Source organism: Oncorhynchus keta, unplaced genomic scaffold (assembly GCF_023373465.1).
Source record: "Oncorhynchus keta strain PuntledgeMale-10-30-2019 unplaced genomic scaffold, Oket_V2 Un_contig_7594_pilon_pilon, whole genome shotgun sequence".
Classification (NCBI taxonomy): domain Eukaryota; kingdom Metazoa; phylum Chordata; class Actinopteri; order Salmoniformes; family Salmonidae; genus Oncorhynchus; species Oncorhynchus keta.
In genome coordinates this window covers 24544-50000 of record NW_026289551.1, presented here as the reverse complement: position 1 = coordinate 50000, position 25457 = coordinate 24544, and the positions used below count along the sequence as shown (strand labels likewise).

At 46.0% G+C, this 25457-nt stretch overlaps 1 protein-coding gene and 1 long non-coding RNA gene across 3 annotated transcripts in view; both read left to right on the top strand.

Annotated features, from left to right (window-relative positions):
• Positions 1-20171, top strand: part of LOC127926439 (aryl hydrocarbon receptor nuclear translocator 2-like) — a 143567-nt gene extending 123396 nt beyond the window's left edge. The window contains 3 exon segments of the mRNA XM_052511846.1: positions 121-271; positions 17130-17275; positions 18734-20171. Coding sequence (XP_052367806.1) covers positions 121-271; positions 17130-17275; positions 18734-18832 — 396 coding nt within the window. The 3' untranslated portion in view covers positions 18833-20171.
• On the top strand, positions 17433-18382 carry LOC127926441 (uncharacterized). 2 transcript variants are annotated; one of them, XR_008124163.1, is made up of 5 exons: positions 17433-17580; positions 17745-17830; positions 17967-18097; positions 18231-18271; positions 18313-18382. It is a non-coding gene; the product is annotated as an uncharacterized LOC127926441 (long non-coding RNA). The 2 variants fall into 2 exon arrangements; XR_008124164.1 differs by lacking the exons at positions 17967-18097; positions 18313-18382 and having other exon boundaries at positions 18231-18253.
• Positions 20172-25457: the final 5286 nt, after the last annotated feature.

The window sequence follows — 25457 nt, the reverse complement described above, 5'->3', positions numbered from 1 at the left end:
CTGCTAGTCTAGTAAAACACACACGTCTCTCTGCTAGTCTAGTAAAACACACACGTCTCTCTGCTAGTCTAGTAAAACACACACACTCAACTCTTTTTCCTTCTCTCTCTCTCTATCCAGTCCACTAAGGCCCAGTCCAGTCCGTTTGGGATAGGCTCCGGCCACAGTTACCAAGGAGACCCATCTTCCTATAGCCCCCTGTCCTCCCCTGCCACCTCATCGCCCAGCGGCAATGCCTACTCTGGACTGGCCAACCGGAGCACGGCGTTCGGTAAGCACCAGCCAAACACAGCAAAGCATTCCATCAAAAAGATGTTTGTCTCATTCTCTTCCAGGATTTATCCAATTATGTTTGATCAGTGATAACATCAAAGGGTGTGTGTGTGTACATACTCTGGAATGCTGGCTTTCTAGGCAGAGTTGCAAAGAAAAAGCCATATCTCAGACTGGCCAATAAAAAGAAAAGATTAAGATGGTCAAAAGAACAGAGACACAGAGGAACTCTGCCTAGAAGGCCAGCGTCACGGAGTTGCCTCTTCACTGTTGACGTTGAGACTGGACAGAGGAACTCTGCCTGGAAGTCCAGCGTCACGGAGTTGCCTCTTCACTGTTGACGTTGAGACTGGACAGAGGAACTCTGCCTGGAAGGCCAGCGTCACGGAGTTGCCTCTTCACTGTTGACGTTGAGACTGGACAGAGGAACTCTGCCTGGAAGGCCAGCGTCACGGAGTTGCCTCTTCACTGTTGACGTTGAGACTGGACAGAGGAACTCTGCCTGGAAGTCCAGCGTCACGGAGTTGCCTCTTCACTGTTGACGTTGAGACTGGACAGAGGAACTCTGCCTAGAAGGCCAGCGTCACGGAGTTGCCTCTTCACTGTTGACGTGGAGACTGGACAGAGGAACTCTGCCTAGAAGGCCAGCGTCACGGAGTTGCCTCTTCACTGTTGACGTTGAGACTGGACAGAGGAACTCTGCCTAGAAGGCCAGCGTCACGGAGTTGCCTCTTCACTGTTGACGTTGAGACTGGACAGAGGAACTCTGCCTGGAAGGCCAGCGTCACGGAGTTGCCTCTTCACTGTTGACGTTGAGACTGGACAGAGGAACTCTGCCTAGAAGGCCAGCGTCACGGAGTTGCCTCTTCACTGTTGACGTTGAGACTGGACAGAGGAACTCTGCCTAGAAGGCCAGCGTCACGGAGTTGCCTCTTCACTGTTTACGTTGAGACTGGACAGAGGAACTCTGCCTAGAAGGCCAGCGTCACGGAGTTGCCTCTTCACTGTTGATGTTGAGACTGGACAGAGGAACTCTGCCTGGAAGGCCAGCGTCATGGAGTTGCCTCTTCACTGTTGACGTTGAGACTGGACAGAGGAACTCTGCCTAGAAGGCCAGCGTCACGGAGTTGCCTCTTCACTGTTGACGTTGAGACTGGACAGAGGAACTCTGCTTGGAAGGCCAGCGTCACGGAGTTGCCTCTTCACTGTTGACGTTGAGACTGGACAGAGGAACTCTGCCTGGAAGGCCAGCGTCACGGAGTTGCCTCTTCACTGTTGACGTTGAGACTGGACAGAGGAACTCTGCCTAGAAGGCCAGCGTCACGGAGTTGCCTCTTCACTGTTGACGTTGAGACTGGACAGAGGAACTCTGCCTAGAAGGCCAGCGTCACGGAGTTGCCTCTTCACTGTTGACGTTGAGACTGGACAGAGGAACTCTGCCTAGAAGGCCAGCGTCACGGAGTTGCCTCTTCACTGTTGACGTTGAGACTGGACAGAGGAACTCTGCCTAGAAGGCCAGCGTCACGGAGTTGCCTCTTCACTGTTGACGTTGAGACTGGACAGAGGAACTCTGCCTAGAAGGCCAGCGTCACGGAGTTGCCTCTTCACTGTTGACGTTGAGACTGGACAGAGGAACTCTGCCTAGAAGGCCAGCGTCACGGAGTTGCCTCTTCACTGTTGACGTTGAGACTGGACAGAGGAACTCTGCCTAGAAGGCCAGCGTCACGGAGTTGCCTCTTCACTGTTGACGTTGAGACTGGACAGAGGAACTCTGCCTGGAAGGCCAGCGTCACGGAGTTGCCTCTTCACTGTTGACGTTGAGACTGGACAGAGGAACTCTGCCTGGAAGGCCAGCGTCACGGAGTTGCCTCTTCACTGTTGACGTTGAGACTGGACAGAGGAACTCTGCCTGGAAGGCCAGCGTCACGGAGTTGCCTCTTCACTGTTGACGTTGAGACTGGACAGAGGAACTCTGCCTAGAAGGCCAGCGTCATGGAGTTGCCTCTTCACTGTTGACGTTGAGACTGGGGTTTTGTGGGAACTATTTAATGAAGCTGCCAGTTGAGGACTTGTGAGGTGTTTGTTTCTCAAACTAGACACACTAATGTACTTGTCCTCTTGCTATGTTGTGTACCGGGGACTCCCACTCCTCTTTCTATTCTGGTTAGAGACAGTTTTCGCTGTTATGTGAAGGGATTAGTACACAGCGTTGTACGAGATCTTCAGTTCCTTGGCAATTTCTCACATGGAATAGCCTTCATTTCACTGAACAAGAATAGACTGACACGTTTCAGAAGAAAGTTCTTTGTTTCTGGCCATTTTGAGCCTGTAATTGAACCCACTAATGTTGATGCTCCAGATATTCAACTAGTCTAAAGAAGGCTAGTTCTATTGCTTCTTTAATCAGAACAACAGTTTTCAGCTGTGCTAACATAATTGCAAGGGTTTTCTAATGATCAATTAGCCTTTTAAAATGATAAACCTGGATTAGCTAACACAACGTGGCATTGGAACACAGGAGTGATGGTTGTTGATAATGGGCCTCTGTACGCCGATGTAGATATTCCATTAAAAATCAGCCGTTTCCAGCTACAATAGTCATTTATAACATTAACAATGTTGACACTGTATTTCGGATCAATTTGATTTTAATGGACCAAAAAATTGCATTTCTTTCAAAAAAAATATATTTCTAAGTGACCCCAAACTTTTTAAATACTGTTTTTATATATATATATACTGTTTATATACATACATACTGTTTATACCCTGCTAGGTTTGCAAAATGTTCCGTACATTCCCAAGTTTTCCAGAAATCCTGGTTGGACGATTCCTGGATTTCCTGCTCATTCCCTCTTGATTCTGGGAACATTCCAATCGGGATTTCTGGAAACCTTGGGAATTTAGAGAAAGTTACTTAACCAAACCTGGGTCCTAACCTACAAACCTGGGCCCTAACCTACACACACAGCACGTTTAACACACACACACACAGCACATTTAACACACACACAGCACGTTTAACACACACACACCACGTTTAACACACACACACAGCACGTTTAACACACACACACACACACACACACAGCACGTTTAACACACACACACAGCACGTTTAACACACCCACCACGTTTAACACACACACACAGCACGTTTAACACACACACACCGCGTTTAACACACACACACAGCACGTTTAACACACACACACAGCACGTTTAACACACACACCGCGTTTAACACACCCACCACGTTTAACATACACACACACCGCATTTAACACACACACACACACTGTGTTTAACACACACAAACACCACGTTTAACACACACACACACAGCATGTTTAACACACACACAGCACGTTTAACACACACACACCACGTTTAACACACACACACCACGTTTAACACACACACACCGCGTTTAACACACCCACCACGTTTAACACACACACACAGCACGTTTAACACACACACAGCACGTTTAACACACACACAGCCATTACCCCTTTCATCCCATGAATTCAGATCGGGTGAGAGGATCCCAGGCCAAATCAGGTTACCCAAACATACTTGTGCACACACACACACACACACACAGGAATGTGAAAATATTGTGAACATGTCCTTTAGGGTGATTTTAGAAGTGAAGTGTTGACAGTACAGTGTACGTCCTTGTCTTTTGGGATATGTTATGTAAAGTGAGGTCATGTTTTAGCAATGTACCATCTCCACAAAGGAAACCTGGTAACATACCTAAACCTCTCCATGTGGGCTGTCCACTGACTATCTCCGTTGGACTAGTCATTCATAGGGTAGAGGTTAAAGGTCAAAGTTAAACGTACTATGTAGAGGAATGTAATCCACAGCAGATATTCAGCAGCTACAGGGGGAAAGCAGTGTTTTTGATGACAGATGTTGCTGTCGTTACATATGAGACATTAAAAATGGAGTAGAACAGACGGCAGCACTTTCATAAATCTCTCCCCCTCAGTCGTCCAGAATCTGTCCAGGCTATACTTTACTGTTGGGGCAGAACATCTAGCTTGTGCATTTAAATAGTGTATTAGAATGTATTAGTAGTAGTGGCACATCTCAGGGCATCATAGATCTGTGTCTCTCTCTCCTCTGTCCTCTCTGTCTCTCTATCCTCTCTGTCTCTCTCTCCCTATTTCTTTGTCCTCTCTCTTTCTCTCTCCTCCCTCTTTCTCTCTCCTCCCTCTTTCTCTCTCGCCTGTCTTTTTCTTAATCTCTCTCAGCTGGGGGAAATGGGTGTCTGGTCTATCCATGACCATCTGATGAGCTTTTAATGGACAATCATTACACTAATGGACTAGTCCTCTATCCTTCTAACACACATACTCTCCCTTTGTCCTTCTGTCTCTTTCTGTCTCTCTCTCCTCCGGGCTAGTCTTGGTGCAGAGACAGAGGTGATGAGAGATATTAAGAAATAGAAGTGAATTACAGCCGATCTGTTTCTCAGCACTTCTCATTTCCTCTGTCGTTGTGTGTTTTGTCATTTCCCTTTATTGTTGCGTTTGTTTACTTTGTCAGTCATTTACCGATTTGTTTCCATTCTATAAACAAACAATCATCCCTCCGCTCCTCTGACTAATCGTTCCTCTCCTCCTTTATTTCTGCTCGCGTTCCTCCCTCCCTCATTATTTACGGCAATAAGCTGTCAAGGTTCCGTGTGCTAAGGAGTGTGTTTATGGTCATCTCTCTCAGCAGCAGGATATGAGTTATGCTAGGGGATATATTGTAGAGCTTATCAATCCACTGTTTAATGTGGAGACCCCCCACTCATATACACACACACACACACACACACACACACACACACACACACACACACACACACACACACACAGAGAGAGAGAGAACTCATAGCTCTGAAATCATCCCCCTACAGGGTGTCATGCAGTGTGTTAGTGCACCAGACAGTATTTGTCTCCCTGTGTATCTGTCTGGCTCAGTATGTGTCTGTCTGTAGAGAGGAGAGGGGAAATGAAGTGGAACGACTGCTGCTGTGTTTCTCACTTGTGAGAGTGTGTGAGGTCATCACAGTGGGACACAGTCGCTCCTCAATGCTCTGTGTGTGAGGTCATCACAGTGGGACACAGTCGCTCCTCGATGCTCTGTGTGTAAGGTCATCACAGTGGGACACAGTCGCTCCTCAATGCTCTGTGTGTGAGGTCATCACAGTGGGACACAGTCGCTCCTCAATTGCTCTGTGTGTGAGGTCATCACAGTGGGACACAGTCGCTCCTCGATGCTTTGTGTGTGAGGTCATCACAGTGGGACACAGTCGCTCCTCGATGCTCTGTGTGTAAGGTCATCACAGTGGGACACAGTGGCTCCTCAATGCTCTGTGTGTGAGGTCATCACAGTGGGACACAGTCGCTCCTCGATGCTCTGTGTGTGAGGTCATCACAGTGGGACACAGTCGCTCCTCGATGCTCTGTGTGTAAGGTCATCACAGTGGGACACAGTGGCTCCTCAATGCTCTGTGTGTGAGGTCATCGCAGTGGGACACAGCCGCTCCTCAATGCTCTGTGTGTAAGGTCATCACAGTGGCTACTCAATGGTCTGTGTGTGAGGTCATCGCAGTGGGACACAGCCAAGCCACTCCTCAATGCTCTGTGTGTGAGGTCATCACAGTGGGACACAGCCAGGCCACTCCTCAATGCTCTGTCTGTGAGGTCATCACAGTGGGACACAGCCAGGCCACTCCTCAATGCTCTGTGTGTGAGGTCATCGCAGTGGGACACAGTGGCTCCTCAATGCTCTGTGTGTGAGGTCATCACAGTCGCTCCTCGATGCTCTGTGTGTAAGGTCATCACAGTGGGACACAGTCGCTCCTCAATGCTCTGTGTGTGAGGTCATCGCAGTGGGACACAGCCGCTCCTCAATGCTCTGTGTGTAAGGTCATCACAGTGGGACACAGTGGCTCCTCAATGCTCTGTGTGTGAGGTCATCACAGTGGGACACAGCCAAGCCACTCCTCAATGCTCTGTGTGTGAGGTCATCACAGTGGGACATGTAACTTAGATATCTCCCTGTCTTTAATATTCCATCTTGGAGGAACATGTAACTTAGATATCTCCCTGTCTTTAATATTCCATCTTGGAGGAACATGTAACTTAGATATCTCCTTGTCTTTAATATTTCATCTTGGAGGAACATTAACTTAGATATCTCCCTGTCGTTAATATTCCATCTTGGAGGAACATGTAACTTAGATATCTCCCTGTCTTTAATATTCCATCTTGGAGGAACATTAACTTAGATATCTCCCTGTCTTTAATATTCCATCTTGGAGGAACATTAACTTAGATATCTCCTTGTCTTTAATATTCCATCTTGGAGGAACATTAACTTAGATATCTCCCTGTCTTTAATATTCCATCTTGGAGGAACATTAACTTAGATATCTCCCTGTCTTTAATATTCCATCTTGGAGGAACATTAACTTAGATATCTCCCTGTCTTTAATATTCCATCTTGGAGGAACATTAACTTAGATATCTCCTTGTCTTTAATATTCCATCTTGGAGGAACATTAACTTAGATATCTCCTTGTCTTTAATATTCCATCTTGGAGGAACATGTAACTTAGATATCTCCTTGTCTTTAATATTCCATCTTGGAGGAACATTAACTTAGATATCTCCCTGTCTTTAATATTCCATCTTGGAGGAACATTAACTTAGATATCTCCCTGTCTTTAATTTTCCATCTTGGAGGAACATGTAACTTAGATATCTCCCTGTCTTTAATATTCCATCTTGGAGGAACATGTCATTTACATGCCCCCAATACATCATACCACATAACTCAGTTTATTACCCAGGCCTACAAGCAAAGAGGCACTGAGTTTGAAGGTAGGCCTTGAAATGCATCCACAGGTACACCTCCAATTGACTGAAATTATGTCAATTAGCCTATCAGAAGCTTCTAACGCCATGACATAATTTTCTGGAATTTTCCAAGCTGTTTAAAGGCACAGTCAACTTAGTGTATGTGAACTTCTGACCCACTGGAATTGTGATAAAGTGAATTATAAGTGAAATAATCTGTCTGTAAACAATTGTTGGAAAAATGACTTGTGTCATGCACCAAGTAGATGTCCTAACCAACTTGACAAAACTATAGTTAACAAGAAATGTATGGAGTGGTTGAAAAATAATTTTTAATGACTCCAACCTGTATGTAAACTTCCGACTTCAACTGTAGGTACTAGGGTCCCAATAGGGAGGCCCAGCTAGGTCTGTGTCTCTGTGCAGTGGATAGACTGGTGTTGTATCACTTCATGGTCTGTGTCTCTGTGCAGTGGTTAGACTGGTGTTGTATCACTTCATGGTCTGTGTCTCTGTGCAGTGGATAGACTGGTGTTGTATCACTTCATGGTCTGTGTCTCTGTGCAGTGGTTAGACTGGTGTTGTATCACTTCATGGTCTGTGTCTCTGTGCAGTGGTTAGACTGGTGTTGTATCACTTCATGGTCTGTGTCTCTGTGCAGTGGATAGACTGGTGTTGTATCACTTCATGGTCTGTGTCTCTGTGCAGTGGATAGACTGGTGTTGTATCACTTCATGGTCTGTGTCTCTGTGCAGTGGATAGACTGGTGTTGTATCACTTCATGGTCTGTGTCTCTGTGCAGTGGTTAGACTGGTGTTGTATCACTTCATGGTCTGTGTCTCTGTGCAGTGGATAGACTGGTGTTGTATCACTTCATGGTCTGTGTCTCTGTGCAGTGGATAGACTGGTGTTATATCACTTCATGGTCTGTGTCTCTGTGCAGTGGAGTGGTGTTGTATCACTTCATGGTCTGTGTCTCTGTGCAGTGGTGTTGTATCACTTCATGGTCTGTGTCTCTGTGCAGTGGTTAGACTGGTGTTGTATCACTTCATGGTCTGTGTCTCTGTGCAGTGGTTAGACTGGTGTTATATCACTTCATGGTCTGTGTCTCTGTGCAGTGGATAGACTGGTGTTGTATCACTTCATGGTCTGTGTCTCTGTGCAGTGGTTAGACTGGTGTTGTATCACTTCATGGTCTGTGTCTCTGTGCAGTGGTTAGACTGGTGTTGTATCACTTCATGGTCTGTGTCTCTGTGCAGTGGTTAGACTGGTGTTGTATCACTTCATGGTCTGTGTCTCTGTGCAGTGGTCTGGTGTTGTATCACTTCATGGTCTGTGCTCTCTGCAGTGGTTAGACTGGTGTTGTATCACTTCATGGTCTGTGTCTCTGTGCAGTGTTTAGACTGGTGTTGTATCACTTCATGGTCTGTGTCTCTGTGCAGTGGACAGACTGGTGTTATATCACTTCATGGTCTGTGTCTCTGTGCAGTGGTTAGACTGGTGTTGTATCACTTCATGGTCTGTGTCTCTGTGCAGTGGATAGACTGGTGTTATATCACTTCATGGTCTGTGTCTCTGTGCAGTGGATAGACTGGTGTTATATCACTTCATGGTCTGTGTCTCTGTGCAGTGGACAGACTGGTGTTATATCACTTCATGGTCTGTGTCTCTGTGCAGTGGATAGACTGGTGTTATATCACTTCATGGTCTGTGTCTCTGTGCAGTGGACAGACTGGTGTTATATCACTTCATGGTCTGTGTCTCTCTGCAGTGGTTAGACTGGTGTTGTATCACTTCATGGTCTGTGTCTCTGTGCAGTGGATAGACTGGTGTTGTATCACTTCATGGTCTGTGTCTCTGTGCAGTGGATAGACTGGTGTTATATCACTTCATGGTCTGTGTCTCTGTGCAGTGGTTAGACTGGTGTTGTATCACTTCATGGTCTGTGTCTCTGTGCAGTGGATAGACTGGTGTTGTATCACTTCATGGTCTGTGTCTCTGTGCAGTGGATAGACTGGTGTTGTATCACTTCATGGTCTGTGTCTCTGTGCAGTGGATAGACTGGTGTTGTATCACTTCATGGTCTGTGTCTCTGTGCAGTGGATAGACTGGTGTTGTATCACTTCATGGTCTGTGTCTCTGTGCAGTGGATAGACTGGTGTTGTATCACTTCATGGTCTGTGTCTCTGTGCAGTGGTTAGACTGGTGTTGTATCACTTCATGGTCTGTGTCTCTGTGCAGTGGATAGACTGGTGTTGTATCACTTCATGGTCTGTGTCTCTGTGCAGTGGATAGACTGGTGTTATATCACTTCATGGTCTGTGTCTCTGTGCAGTGGATAGACTGGTGTTGTATCACTTCATGGTCTGTGTCTCTGTGCAGTGGTTAGACTGGTGTTGTATCACTTCATGGTCTGTGTCTCTGTGCAGTGGTTAGACTGGTGTTATATCACTTCATGGTCTGTGTCTCTGTGCAGTGGATAGACTGGTGTTGTATCACTTCATGGTCTGTGTCTCTGTGCAGTGGTTAGACTGGTGTTATATCACTTCATGGTCTGTGTCTCTGTGCAGTGGTTAGACTGGTGTTGTATCACTTCATGGTCTGTGTCTCTGTGCAGTGGTTAGACTGGTGTTGTATCACTTCATGGTCTGTGTCTCTGTGCAGTGGATAGACTGGTGTTGTATCACTTCATGGTCTGTGTCTCTGTGCAGTGGTTAGACTGGTGTTGTATCACTTCATGGTCTGTGTCTCTGTGCAGTGGTTTAGACTGGTGTTGTATCACTTCATGGTCTGTGTCTCTGTGCAGTGGATAGACTGGTGTTATATCACTTCATGGTCTGTGTCTCTGTGCAGTGGTTAGACTGGTGTTGTATCACTTCATGGTCTGTGTCTCTGTGCAGTGGATAGACTGGTGTTATATCACTTCATGGTCTGTGTCTCTGTGCAGTGGATAGACTGGTGTTATATCACTTCATGGTCTGTGTCTCTGTGCAGTGGATAGACTGGTGTTATATCACTTCATGGTCTGTGTCTCTGTGCAGTGGTTAGACTGGTGTTATATCACTTCATGGTCTGTGTCTCTGTGCAGTGGATCACTTCATGGTCTGTGACTGGTGTTATATCACTTCATGGTCTGTGTCTCTGTGCAGTGGTTAGACTGGTGTTGTATCACTTCATGGTCTGTGTCTCTGTGCAGTGGATAGACTGGTGTTGTATCACTTCATGGTCTGTGTCTCTGTGCAGTGGTGCAGTGGAGACTGGTGTTGTATCACTTCATGGTCTGTGTCTCTGTGCAGTGGTTAGACTGGTGTTGTATCACTTCATGGTCTGTGTCTCTGTGCAGTGGATAGACTGGTGTTGTATCACTTCATGGTCTGTGTCTCTGTGCAGTGGATAGACTGGTGTTGTATCACTTCATGGTCTGTGTCTCTGTGCAGTGGATAGACTGGTGTTATATCACTTCATGGTCTGTGTCTCTGTGCAGTGGATAGACTGGTGTTATATCACTTCATGGTCTGTGTCTCTGTGCAGTGGATAGACTGGTGTTGTATCACTTCATGGTCTGTGTCTCTGTGCAGTGGTTGCTGGTGTTGTAGTGGTCTGTGTCTCTGTGCAGTGGTTAGACTGGTGTTGTATCACTTCATGGTCTGTGTCTCTGTGCAGTGGATATCACTTCATGGTCTGTGTCTCTGTGCACTGGTGTTGTATCACTTCATGGTCTGTGTCTCTGTGCAGTGGATAGACTGGTGTTATATCACTTCATGGTCTGTGTCTCTGTGCAGTGGTTAGACTGGTGTTGTATCACTTCATGGTCTGTGTCTCTGTGCAGTGGTTAGACTGGTGTTGTATCACTTCATGGTCTGTGTCTCTGTGCAGTGGTTAGACTGGTGTTATATCACTTCATGGTCTGTGTCTCTGTGCAGTGGATAGACTGGTGTTGTATCACTTCATGGTCTGTGTCTCTGTGCAGTGGTTAGACTGGTGTTATATCACTTCATGGTCTGTGTCTCTGTGCAGTGGTTAGACTGGTGTTGTATCACTGGATATGGTCTGTGTCTCTGTGCAGTGGATAGACTGGTGTTGTATCACTTCATGGTCTGTGTCTCTGTGCAGTGGATAGACTGGTGTTGTATCACTTCATGGTCTGTGTCTCTGTGCAGTGGATAGACTGGTGTTGTATCACTTCATGGTCTGTGTCTCTGTGCAGTGGTTAGACTGGTGTTGTATCACTTCATGGTCTGTGTCTCTGTGCAGTGGATAGACTGGTGTTATATCACTTCATGGTCTGTGTCTCTGTGCAGTGGTTAGACTGGTGTTGTATCACTTCATGGTCTGTGTCTCTGTGCAGTGGATAGACTGGTGTTATATCACTTCATGGTCTGTGTCTCTGTGCAGTGGATAGACTGGTGTTATATCACTTCATGGTCTGTGTCTCTGTGCAGTGGACAGACTGGTGTTATATCACTTCATGGTCTGTGTCTCTGTGCAGTGGATAGACTGGTGTTATATCACTTCATGGTCTGTGTCTCTGTGCAGTGGTTAGACTGGTGTTATATCACTTCATGGTCTGTGTCTCTGTGCAGTGGTTAGACTGGTGTTATATCACTTCATGGTCTGTGTCTCTGTGCAGTGGATAGACTGGTGTTATATCACTTCATGGTCTGTGTCTCTGTGCAGTGGATAGACTGGTGTTATATCACTTCATGGTCTGTGTCTCTGTGCAGTGGTTAGACTGGTGTTATATCACTTCATGGTCTGTGTCTCTGTGCAGTGGATAGACTGGTGTTGTATCACTTCATGGTCTGTGTCTCTGTGCAGTGGTTAGACTGGTGTTATATCACTTCATGGTCTGTGTCTCTGTGCAGTGGTTAGACTGGTGTTATATCACTTCATGGTCTGTGTCTCTGTGCAGTGGTTAGACTGGTGTTGTATCACTTCATGGTCTGTGTCTCTGTGCAGTGGATAGACTGGTGTTATATCACTTCATGGTCTGTGTCTCTGTGCAGTGGTTAGACTGGTGTTATATCACTTCATGGTCTGTGTCTCTGTGCAGTGGATAGACTGGTGTTATATCACTTCATGGTCTGTGTCTCTGTGCAGTGGATAGACTGGTGTTATATCACTTCATGGTCTGTGTCTCTGTGCAGTGGTTAGACTGGTGTTGTATCACTTCATGGTCTGTGTCTCTGTGCAGTGGATAGACTGGTGTTATATCACTTCATGGTCTGTGTCTCTGTGCAGTGGTTAGACTGGTGTTATATCACTTCATGGTCTGTGTCTCTGTGCAGTGGACAGACTGGTGTTATATCACTTCATGGTCTGTGTCTCTGTGCAGTGGTTAGACTGGTGTTATATCACTTCATGGTCTGTGTCTCTGTGCAGTGGATAGACTGGTGTTATATCACTGTCTCTGTGCAGTGGTCTGTGTCTCTGTGCAGTGGTTAGACTGGTGTTATATCACTTCATGGTCTGTGTCTCTGTGCAGTGGATAGACTGGTGTTATATCACTTCATGGTCTGTGTCTCTGTGCAGTGGTTAGACTGGTGTTATATCACTTCATGGTCTGTGTCTCTGTGCAGTGGTTAGACTGGTGTTGTATCACTTCATGGTCTGTGTCTCTGTGCAGTGGTTAGACTGGTGTTATATCACTTCATGGTCTGTGTCTCTGTGCAGTGGTTGGTGTTAGGTCTGTGTCTCTGTGCAGTGGATAGACTGGTGTTGTATCACTTCATGGTCTGTGTCTCTGTGCAGTGGATAGACTGGTGTTATATCACTTCATGGTCTGTGTCTCTGTGCAGTGGATAGACTGGTGTTATATCACTTCATGGTCTGTGTCTCTGTGCAGTGGACAGACTGGTGTTATATCACTTCATGGTCTGTGTCTCTGTGCAGTGGTTAGACTGGTGTTATATCACTTCATGGTCTGTGTCTCTGTGCAGTGGTTAGACTGGTGTTATATCACTTCATGGTCTGTGTCTCTGGTGGTCACTTCATGGTCTGTGTCTCTGTGCAGTGGTTAGACTGTGTCTTCTCTGCAGTGGTGGTTAGACTGGTGTTATATCACTTCATGGTCTGTGTCTCTGTGCAGTGGATAGACTGGTGTTATATCACTTCATGGTCTGTGTCTCTGTGCAGTGGACAGACTGGTGTTGTATCACTTCATGGTCTGTGTCTCTGTGCAGTGGATAGACTGGTGTTGTATCACTTCATGGTCTGTGTCTCTGTGCAGTGGTTAGACTGGTGTTATATCACTTCATGGTCTGTGTCTCTGTGCAGTGGTTAGACTGGTGTTATATCACTTCATGGTCTGTGTCTCTGTGCAGTGGTTAGACTGGTGTTGTATCACTTCATGGTCTGTGTCTCTGTGCAGTGGATAGACTGGTGTTATATCACTTCATGGTCTGTGTCTCTGTGCAGTGGTTAGACTGGTGTTATATCACTTCATGGTCTGTGTCTCTGTGCAGTGGATAGACTGGTGTTATATCACTTCATGGTGTGTCTCTGTGCAGTGGACAGACTGGTGTTATATCACTTCATGGTCTGTGTCTCTGTGCAGTGGTTAGACTGGTGTTATATCACTTCATGGTCTGTGTCTCTGTGCAGTGGATAGACTGGTGTTATATCACTTCATGGTCTGTGTCTCTGTGCAGTGGTTAGACTGGTGTTATATCACTTCATGGTCTGTGTCTCTGTGCAGTGGATAGACTGGTGTTGTATCACTTCATGGTCTGTGTCTCTGTGCAGTGGTTAGACTGGTGTTGTATCACTTCATGGTCTGTGTCTCTGTGCAGTGGTTAGACTGGTGTTATATCACTTCATGGTCTGTGTCTCTGTGCAGTGGATAGACTGGTGTTGTATCACTTCATGGTCTGTGTCTCTGTGCAGTGGTTAGACTGGTGTTATATCACTTCATGGTCTGTGTCTCTGTGCAGTGGTTAGACTGGTGTTGTATCACTTCATGGTCTGTGTCTCTGTGCAGTGGTTAGACTGGTGTTGTATCACTTCATGGTCTGTGTCTCTGTGCAGTGGTTAGACTGGTGTTATATCACTTCATGGTCTGTGTCTCTGTGCAGTGGTTAGACTGGTGTTATATCACTTCATGGTCTGTGTCTCTGTGCAGTGGTTAGACTGGTGTTATATCACTTCATGGTCTGTGTCTCTGTGCAGTGGACAGACTGGTGTTATATCACTTCATGGTCTGTGTCTCTGTGCAGTGGTTAGACTGGTGTTGTATCACTTCATGGTCTGTGTCTCTGTGCAGTGGATAGACTGGTGTTATATCACTTCATGGTCTGTGTCTCTGTGCAGTGGATAGACTGGTGTTGTATCACTTCATGGTCTGTGTCTCTGTGCAGTGGATAGACTGGTGTTATATCACTTCATGGTCTGTGTCTCTGTGCAGTGGATAGACTGGTGTTATATCACTTCATGGTCTGTGTCTCTGTGCAGTGGATAGACTGGTGTTATATCACTTCATGGTCTGTGTCTCTGTGCAGTGGATAGACTGGTGTTGTATCACTTCATGGTCTTCATGGTCTGTGTCTCTGTGCAGTGGATAGACTGGTGTTATATCACTTCATGGTCTGTGTCTCTGTGCAGTGGATAGACTGGTGTTGTATCACTTCATGGTCTGTGTCTCTGTGCAGTGGTTAGACTGGTGTTATATCACTTCATGGTCTGTGTCTCTGTGCAGTGGTTAGACTGGTGTTATATCACTTCATGGTCTGTGTCTCTGTGCAGTGGTTAGACTGGTGTTGTATCACTTCATGGTCTGTGTCTCTGTGCAGTGGATAGACTGGTGTTGTATCACTTCATGGTCTGTGTCTCTGTGCAGTGGATAGACTGGTGTTATATCACTTCATGGTCTGTGTCTCTGTGCAGTGGTTAGACTGGTGTTGTATCACTTCATGGTCTGTGTCTCTGTGCAGTGGTTAGACTGGTGTTATATCACTTCATGGTCTGTGTCTCTGTGCAGTGGTTAGACTGGTGTTGTATCACTTCATGGTCTGTGTCTCTGTGCAGTGGTTAGACTGGTGTTGTATCACTTCATGGTCTGTGTCTCTGTGCAGTGGATAGACTGGTGTTGTATCACTTCATGGTCTGTGTCTCTGTGCAGTGGATAGACTGGTGTTATATCACTTCATGGTCTGTGTCTCTGTGCAGTGGTTAGACTGGTGTTGTATCACTTCATGGTCTGTGTCTCTGTGCAGTGGTTAGACTGGTGTTATATCACTTCATGGTCTGTGTCTCTGTGCAGTGGTTAGACTGGTGTTATATCACTTCATGGTCTGTGTCTCTGTGCAGTGGATAGACTGGTGTTATATCACTTCATGGTCTGTGTCTCTGTGCAGTGGATAGACTGGTGTTATATCACTTCATGGTCTGTGTCTCTGTGCAGTGGTTAGACTGGTGTTGTATCACTTCATGGTCTGTGTCTCTGTGCAGTGGTTTGACTTCATGGTGTTTCTACAGTCACAGTATTGTTGGTTAGGAACACCTAGGTGAAATATCAGACACCTTGGGTACACTCAGCAGATCAATACATTTATGAGTCGGATGTCTTCCTCGTTACATTAGTGGTACAGGAACACAAACACACCCCAAACACTGATTTGTATTTGATAAATGACATGTCTCTCTAGGAAGCCAACAGCGCGTGGCTCTCCCCTCTGATCCTCTCAGATAAGGATTTATTAACTAGTCAGGTCAAGACTTCAAAGCTGTTTATGACGTCAGCAAGATAAAACATTGGTTTTACAGCCTTACTAGCTACTGCATCACTTCCCCCTGTCGTGGTATGTAGGCGTTTTATTTATGGGATAGGGAGGTGTGTGTGTGTGTGTGTGTGTGTGTGTGTGTGTGTGTGTGTGTGTGTGTGTGTGTGTGTGTGTGTGTGTGTGTGTGTGTGTGTATATGTATATATATGTATATATATATATATATATCCAGCTCTCCAGAAACATTCCTAACAGCATCTGGGGGAGATATGTATTATTCCCTACATAGTGGACTACTTTTGATCAGGGCTGTCTATATATAGCACTATATAGGGGACAGGGGGCCATTTGGCATGTAGACATGTATTAGTGTTGGGCCTGTAGGGGAACAGAGAACATTGATGACTGTATTCTATCTGAACACCAAAGGTGGTGAAGGGTCACCTCACACTTACGCAATGTGTTGCTGACTGCTCACTGTGTCTCTCCTCCTCCCTCCTCCTCCTCCTCCCTCTCTACTTTCTCCTCCTCCCCCTCTCTCCTCCCTCTCCCTCCTCCCTCTCCCCCTCCTCCTGCCTCTTCTTTCTCCTCCTCTCTCCTCCTCCCCCTCTCTCCTCCCTCTCCCTCCTCCCTCTCCCCCCTCCTCCTGCCTCTTCTTTCTCCTCCTCTCTCTCCTCCCCTCTCTCCTCCCCCTCTCTCCTCCTCCTTCTCCTCCTCCTCCCCTCCTCCCTCCCCCCTCCTCCCCTCCTCTCCCCTCCTCCTGCCTCTCTCTTTCTCCTCCTCCTCTCTCCCTCCTCCCCTCTCCCTCTCCCTCCCTCTCCTCCTCCTCCTTCTCTCCTCCCTCCCCCCCTCCTCCTCCCTCCCTCCCCCTCCTCCTACCTCTCTTCTTTCTCCTCCTCTCCTCCTACCTCTCTTCTTTCTCCTCCTCCCCCCTCTTCCCTCCTCCCTCTCCTCCCCCTTCCACCTCCTCCCCTCCTCCCCCTCCCTCCCCCTCCTCCTACCTCTCTTCTTTCTCCTCCCTCTCCTCCTACCTCTCTTCTTTCTCCTCCTCCCTCTCCCTCCCCCCCTCTTCCCTCCTCCCTCTCCTCCCCCATCCACCTCCTCCTCCTTCTCTTATTTCTCCTCCTCCCTCCCTCCCCCCTCCTCCTACCTCTCTTCTTTCTCCTCCCTCTCCTCCTACCTCTCTTCTTTCTCCTCCTCCTACCTCTTCTTTCTCCCCCCTCCTCCTACCTCTCTTCTTTATCCTCCTCCCTCTCTCTCTCTCTCTCTCTAGATGTGTCAGGAGAGGGTAGTCAGAGTGGGGGTCAGTTCCAGGGTCGGCCCAGTGAGGTCTGGTCCCAATGGCAGAACCAGCACCATGGCCAACAGGGAGGAGAGCCACACTCTCACCCCAACCCCTCCCAGACAGAGGTGTTCCAGGTAACACACCCTAACCCCTCCCAGACAGAGGTGTTCCAGGTTATACAGAGACACGCCCTAACCCCTCTCAGACAGAGGTGTTCCAGGTAACAGAGACACACCCTAAACCCTCCCAGACAGAGGTGTTCCAGGTTATACAGAGACACGCCCTAACCCTTCCCAGACAGAGGTGTTCCAGGTAACACACACCCTAACCCCTCCCAGACAGAGGTGTTCCAGGTAAAAGAGACACACCCTAACCCCTCCCAGACAGAGGTGTTCCAGGTAACACACACCCTAACCCCTCCCAGACAGAGGTGTTCCAGGTAACACACACCCTAACCCCTCCCAGACAGAGGTGTTCCAGGTAACACACACCCTAACCCCTCCCAGACAGAGGTGTTCCAGGTAACACACACCCTAACCCCTCCCAGACAGAGGTGTTCCATGTAACACACACCCTAATCCCTCCCAGACAGAGGTGTTCCAGGTAAAAGAGACACACCCTAACCCCTCCCAGACAGAGGTGTTCCAGGTAACACACACCCTAACCCCTACCAGACAGAGGTGTTCCAGGTAAAAGAGACACACTCTAACCCCTCCCAGACAGAGGTGTTCCTGGTGAAAAGAGACACGCCCTAACCCCTCCCAGACAGAGGTGTTCCAGGTAAAAGAGACACACCCTAACCCCTCCCAGACAGAGGTGTTCCAGGTAAAAGAGACACACCCTAACCCCTCCCAGACAGAGGTGTTCCAGGTAAAAAAGACACACCCTAACCCCTCCCAGACAGAGGTGTTCCAGTTAACACACACCCTAATCCCTCCCAGACAGAGGTGTTCCAGGTAACAGAGACCCACCCTAATCCCTCCCAGACAGGTGTTCCAGGTAACAGAGACACACCCTAACCCTTCCCAGACAGAGGTGTTCCAGGTAACAGAGACACACCCTAACCCCTCCCAGACAGAGGTGTTCCAGGTAACACACACCCTAATCCCTCCCAGACAGAGGTGTTCCAGGTAACACACACCCTAACCCTTCCCAGACAGAGGTGTTCCAGGTAACAGAGACACACCCTAACCCCTGTCAGACAGCGGTGTTCCAGGTAACACACACCCTAATCCCTCTCAGACAGAGGTGTTCCAGGTAACAGAGACACACCCTAATCCCCCCCAGGCAGCGGTGTTCCAGGTAACAGACACACCCTAATCCCCCAGACAGCAGTGTTCCAGGTAACACAGAGAGACACTAACTCTTCCAGGTATAATGCACACCAATCCCAAGCTCCAATATCCTACAGTAATGTGTATGAGAGGCAGGAAGAGAGGTCACCTTGGACGCACTGGGCTTCAATGGCTTATTTCCTCTCCTTCCCTGGCCTGAGCCCAGTGTACACAGTGCTGTCTGATATGGCTCCACATGAAAGTCTGTGTCCCTGATCCTGACCTTTCCTCTCTCCCTCCCCGTCTGTCTCTCTGTAGGACATGTTGCCGATGGCAGGAGACCCAACACAAGGAACAGCCAACTACAACATTGAAGACTTTGCTGATCTGGGCATGTTCCCTCCCTTCTCTGAGTAGAACCCTTTAACGTTCTATCAATGGAACACTGCTCTGTTCTTCCACTAGAACCCTCTGATAGAGGAAAAGGAATAGAACACAATGTGCTGGTTCCTTCATGGCTCCCCAACCTCACACACACACACAGTGAATGTCCAGATGCACCCTCTCATAAACACACACACACTCTGACACATACCTGTTTCCTTTACGAGAAGAGAGTTGGTTCTATAGAAGACTGGTACATTGCTAGTGGTGTACTGACCTTTTCCTTTGTAATAATGTCTTCTTCATTCACTTAAATGATGCCTGTTCTTTTAACAAAGGCTTGTGAATTTAAAGGTGCAATCTGTAACTTTCATTTCCCCTAGTGGCATCTTGAAGTACTACAAAATATGCCAAGAAGCAGTAAAAAAATACAAAGCCTTGAAAATTCACCAGTGCAAATTCACCCCCTTCCGTTTGCAAACAATTGCAGAGGCAGGCAGCACTTTGTGGGGGAAACAAAAATTACAGATTGTACCTTTTAAGCTGCCAATATCCACTTTGCACTCCACTCTGCCAAACTGCTCCAGGCTAAGAGACACTCACCACGCTGATCAATGTTGGTACCATCGATACATATTATCATACAGTATGTCACTGCTGCTCCTCCCTCAGTATTACATTAAGCTTTATGCTGTAAATTATACCTATATGTAGTGATGTTCATAACACCTAGATAAAACCTACGGAAGTCTAGAAGGATTCTGTGTAGAAAAAATACAAATAAAGATTCCACTCACCGGCAAAAGTCGCAAAGCTACAATGCTTATGTGCACTTCATCGAAGCTAACCGCTAAAACTCACCAGCTTGCTAAAAAGGGAAAAGCGCCATACCGCCAAAGCAACGCAGTACAGTATATATACTAGTTTAGTGTATCCTTGTGGCTCTCGCTGCTCTACTTTATAACTTTATTATATTATTCTCTTTTCTGATTATTAACAGAGACTGAATTCTACTTTATAGCGAGGGAACTTTTACATGATAGATTGTGTACCGTGTCTCTGGTTAATGACTGATGGGACAGATTCTACAACTGGAATCCTTTTGCTAAAAAAAAATCTAAAAATGTATGTTTTTGTAAATAATGTGATTTTTATGTTGACTCGTTACTTTTACACAGTATACGTTGTTTTTTGTGTAGGTTTATGTAGGTGTCATCAATGTGTGCAATGTGAGTACATATTTAACTATCGGTATTTAGTTTAGTCTTAATTGTACATTGAGTTTAAGGAACCTGTATAAAAGTGTGTAAATGTTACCCATATTTTTGTTTAACACATTTTTGTGCTTGTGAAAATAAATGTTTATTGGTTACGTGGCTTCTAATCAAAGAAGTGTTTCCGGGCAGATTTTTGTGTAGAAATAATAAACACAAAACCATAAAGTGCAAGAAGAACATTGGAGAACACGGAGGAAACAAGGTTTTATTTCTAATTGTTCCAGACAAGTAATAGTGTGCCATTGTTTGAGACACATCCTTGTCCTGTGTTTTTGTAATGGAGACGATCTCCAATCTAGTCTAAAGATTAGATTTACCAAGGGATATGTTAGGTCTGTCTCTACTGTAGGTTTCTGTTTCTTGTCAAAACATATAGACATGAGAAGATGTGTTTATCACTCATTCATTGGAGTCCTCCCGAGCCCTGTCCTAGTGCCAGTAGCAACAGAGTGCCCTTCCTTTCTGGGAGGAATCAGGGTGGACGTGAGGGAGGTGCTGAGTTGGGATCTCTCCCATAGTTCACAGTCTGAAGGTGTGTGTGCTTGAGTACTTACTTGTGTGTGGTGATTTCGCAGGCATGTCCCACTCTTTCCACACTATCACTTCACACAAGACAAGATGGGTGTGTGTCTGTTTTCCTTTAGGTGGATCTGGTGGACTAACCGGGACATGAGTCTGCAGAAAGAACATCAAAATGGCTGTTTCTTCCTTTCTCTTTCCTTCACGAACACACTGAGATGACTAGATATGGTAAAATGGTACAAATTTAAAAACACTGCTGAACTTGAAAAAGGAAGTGACACGGTAAGAAAAGCTTTTTAAATGTGTTAGATACAGCCACTCTCTTGACCTTGTCACACTTGTGTTAGGCCTACTAGGTGACCTGAGCCGAGCTGTACTACTAGTCTGTTTATGCACCCAGACTTATACAGTCGTGATAAAGTGCACCCTTTGGAAAGTGGTCTTTTTATTTTTGGGCACATGAACATTTGAGCTAAATTCCAACCACATTCATTGATAAATGGAACCCAATGGAACAAAAAACACAAAAAAAGTACTTTGAAAATGTTATGCAATTAACAGCCTAGCCTAGTGGTTAGAACGTTGGGCTAGTAACCATAAGGTAGATCAAATCCCCAAGCTGACATGGTAAAGATATGTCGTTCTGTCCCTGAACAAGGCAGTTAACCCACTGTAACTAGGCCATCATTGTAAATAATAATTTGTTAAATATAAAAATAAAAAGCAATTAAAATGACCAAAAATGCAGTTTCCTTATGCAGAAAAAATGTGTACACCCCAACCTTTATCATGGCTCAAATGTGGATCTGGTGCACCAATACAGGTGCAAATGATTAGGAAATCATTAGAGAGTACCTTGGAAGTGTACAGCCTTCCATAAAGATTAGAAACTTGGTTTGGTCTTAACCATATGGGTGTATGGTAACACATCAGCCAAGATCAAAAGACCTCAGATGTCCGACAGATCATCTACAAATGGAGACAATTCCAGACCACAATCTACCAAGGACAGGTCGTCCCACCAAATTCAGCCCAAGAGCTGATCGAAAGATGCTCATAGAAGTCTCTAAGAACCCCAGGGTAACATCAAGGGATCTTACTGGCATCTCTAGACACAATCAATGTGAAAGTGCATGAGTCAACTGTCAGAAAGAGACTGCACAAACTTGCCCTACATGGGAGGTCAGGAAGGAAGAAGTCCGCTCTCAAAAACGAATATCAAGACCAGAGTGACGTTTGCCAGACAACACCTGGGTAAAGACCAAAACTACTGGAACAATGTGCTCTGGACAGAGGGCATCTTTGGCAAAAACAAAACACTGCCTTTGAACAGAAGAACCTCATACCAACCGTAAAGCATGGAGGTGGTAGAATTATGGTTTATGGGTGCTTTGCTGACTGAGGGCCTGGCCAACTTGCCATCATTTAGTCAACTATAAATTCCAAATCTTACCTGAGAATTCTTGAGGAGAATGTGAGGCCATCTGTCAAGAAGCTGAAGCTGAACCGAACAAGGATCTTGCAACAGGACAATGATCCAAAACACACAAGCAAAGCTACAACAGAATGGCTCAACAAGAAGAAATGGAGGGTTATGGAATGGCCGAGTCAAAGCCCAGATCTGAATCCTGTCGATGCTGTGGGGGGACTTGAAGCGGGACGTGCATGTATGAAATCCCTTGAACATAACACTGTTGAAGCAGCACTGTAAAGAAGAGTGGGGGGGGGATCCTCCCAGTCGATATAAGAGACTGATAGACAGTTACAAGAAACAGCTACATTAGGTTATTTCAGCCAACACCAGCTATTGAAGCTTACTTTTTTTTTTTAACGTATTTTAGATTTTGTTTTATGAATAAATGATTGCAAAGTATAATCTTTCAGTTTCATGTGTTAAATTAGGTTATCTTTATCTGTCAATAGTGTTGAAGTGAAGATTACATATCCATCTGTCCAAATAAAAAAACTTTCCAGGGGGTGTACTTATTTTCCCCTGCTGTATTTAGAGTTGGTCTGCTTTAAGAACGCATGCAATGCTATGGTTCTGCGTCCACCATAGTTGCTGAATCTTTGCTTGAAAGAATGGTCTGAGAGGAAAATATTGGAGATGGCACACTGAAAAGGGTTTCACTGTGAGCGGGGTTTATGGGAGGATTCAATAACACTTCACAGGAGATGGATGTGTGTGTTTTCAGGTGGCTCTCGTGTATTTAACCTACTTGGACCTGGTTCTCCTGACACCAGTGTAACTATACTGAATCTGGTTGCTTTCAAAACACACATCCTGACATGTTACTGTACAGCTTGAATGATAGAGCCTAGTGTGAAGACAGTGGAACCTTTTGCTCGTTGTGAACAAGCTAGCTTGCTAACGTCATGTACAATGTATGTCTTGCAAATCACATCCTAAAGGTGATATTTTCTGGTCTTTTGAAAGCAAAATGTATCTTGGAAAACTGTCACAAACACACCAGGGAACCGGATTCATATGTGAAAATGACCTCGAGGGTCTGGACAGCCAAATTTATGACATACGGTGATTTCAAGGTATTCATATCCCTTAACTTATTCAAGCAATCAATCACATGTATTTATAAAGCCCTTTTTAAATCAGCATAAGTGCTATACAGTTACAAAGTGCTATACAGAAACCCAGCCTAAAACCCCAAACAGCAAGCAATGCAGATGTAGAAGCACAGTGACGAGGAAAAACTCCCTAGGAAGAAACCTAGAGAGGAACCCGACTCGGAGGGTTGGCCAGTCCTCTTCTAGCTGTGTCAGGTGGAGATTATAAGAGTACATGGCCATTTAAGGCAGATTGTTCTTCGAGATGTTCAAATGTTCATAGATGACCAGCAGGGTTCAATAATAATCACAGTGGTTGTTGAGGGTGCAACAGATCAGCACCTCAGGAGTAAATGTCAGCTGGCTTTTCATAGCCACGCATTCAGAGGTCGAGACAGCAGGTGTGGGAGAGAAAGTAAAACAGCAGGTCTGGGACAGGTAGCACATCTGGTGAACAGGTCAGGGTTCCCTAGCCGCAGGCAGAACAGTTGGAGCTGGAGCAGCAACACGACCAGGTGAACTGGGGACAGCCCGGAGTCATCAGACCAGGTAGTCCTGAGGCATGATCCTAGGGCTCAGGTCCTCCGGGAGGGAAGGGAGAATTAGAGGGAGCATACTTAAATTCACACAGGACACCAGATAAGCCAGGAGAATGACACCAGGTATAATAGACTGACCCTAGCCCCCGGCACATAGACTATTTCAGCATAGATTCTGAGATGGGTGGGTCAGGGGACACTGTCGCCCTGTCCGATGATACCCCCGGACAGGGCCAACCAGGCAGGATATAACCCCACCCACTTTGCCAAAGGACAGCCCTTACACCACTAGAGGGATATCAATAGACCGCCAACTTACTACCCTGAGATGAGGCTGAGTATAGCCTGTGAAGAGCTCCTCCACCGCGAGAGCCCGAGGGGACGCAAAACCGGACAGGAAGATCATGTCTCTGACTCAACCCACTCAAGTGCCGCACCCCTTCTAGGGATGACATGGAAGAGCACTAGCAGAGAATCCCAGTGGAGAGACAGCAAGGGCAGTTCATCGCTCCAGTGTGTTGCTGTTCACCTTCGCACCCCTGGACCAGACTACACAACCATAGAACCTACTGAAGAGATGAGTTTTCGGTAAAGACTTAAACATTGAGACTGAGTCTACATCTCTCACATGGATAGGCAGATCATTCCATAAAAACTGAGCTCTATAGGAGAAAGCCCTGCCTCTAGCTGTTTGCTTAGAAATTCTGTTTGCTAATTCCACATTTTACAGCCTGAATTCAACATGGATTCTATTTATTTTCCTCACCCATCTACACACAATATCCCATAATGACAAAGTGAAAACATGTTTTTAGAAATCTTTACGCATTTATTGAAAATTAAATACAGAAATGTGTTATTTACATAAGTATTCCAAACCCAGAGTCAATACATGTTAGAATCACCTTTGGCAGCGATTATAGCTGTGAGTCTTTCTGGGTAAATCATTTTAAACACTATTTTGTACACAGTAAGTACATGCAACTTACGTTAACCAAATTACTCTTGAACCTATTTAGGCTTGCCATTACTAAGGGGTTGAATACTTAGACTCAAGACATTTCAGCTTGATTTTGTATTAAATAGGAAAAATGTCTAAAAACAAAATTCGACTGACATTAGGCGGTATTGTGTGTAGACCAGTGACAAATCTAAATTGAATCTATTTTAAATTCAGGCTGAAACACCACAAAATGTGTAAAAAGTCCAGGGGTAGCCTAGTGGTTAGAGCATTGGGCCAGTAAAAGAAAGGTTGCTAGATTGAATCACCGAGCTGACAAGGTAAAAATCTGTTGTTGTAGTCAGCCTGGAATGTGGTCAATAGAGTAGGCCTATCAAAATACAAAGACAATTGATGAGGGATATACACAAATAACACAAACAACAATGTGCAGTGGGCTAATTAACCATGTTCAGGTGCTGAGTAATGTTTCCTGAAGACTTGCATTAGCCCGTTGAGCTAACACAGTCATCGGGGTGCTAACACAGTCATCGGGGCGCTAACACAGTCATCGGGGAGCTAACACAGTCATCGGGGTGCTAACACAGTCATCGGGGCGCTAACACAGTCATCGGGAGCTAACACAGTTATCGGGCGCTAACACAGTCATCGGGGAGCTAACACAGTCATCGGGGCGCTAACACAGTCATCGGGAGCTAACACAGTCATCGGGGCGCTAACACAGTCATCGGGGAGCTAACACAGTCATCGGGGCGCTAACACAGTCATCGGGGAGCTAACACAGTCATCGGGGA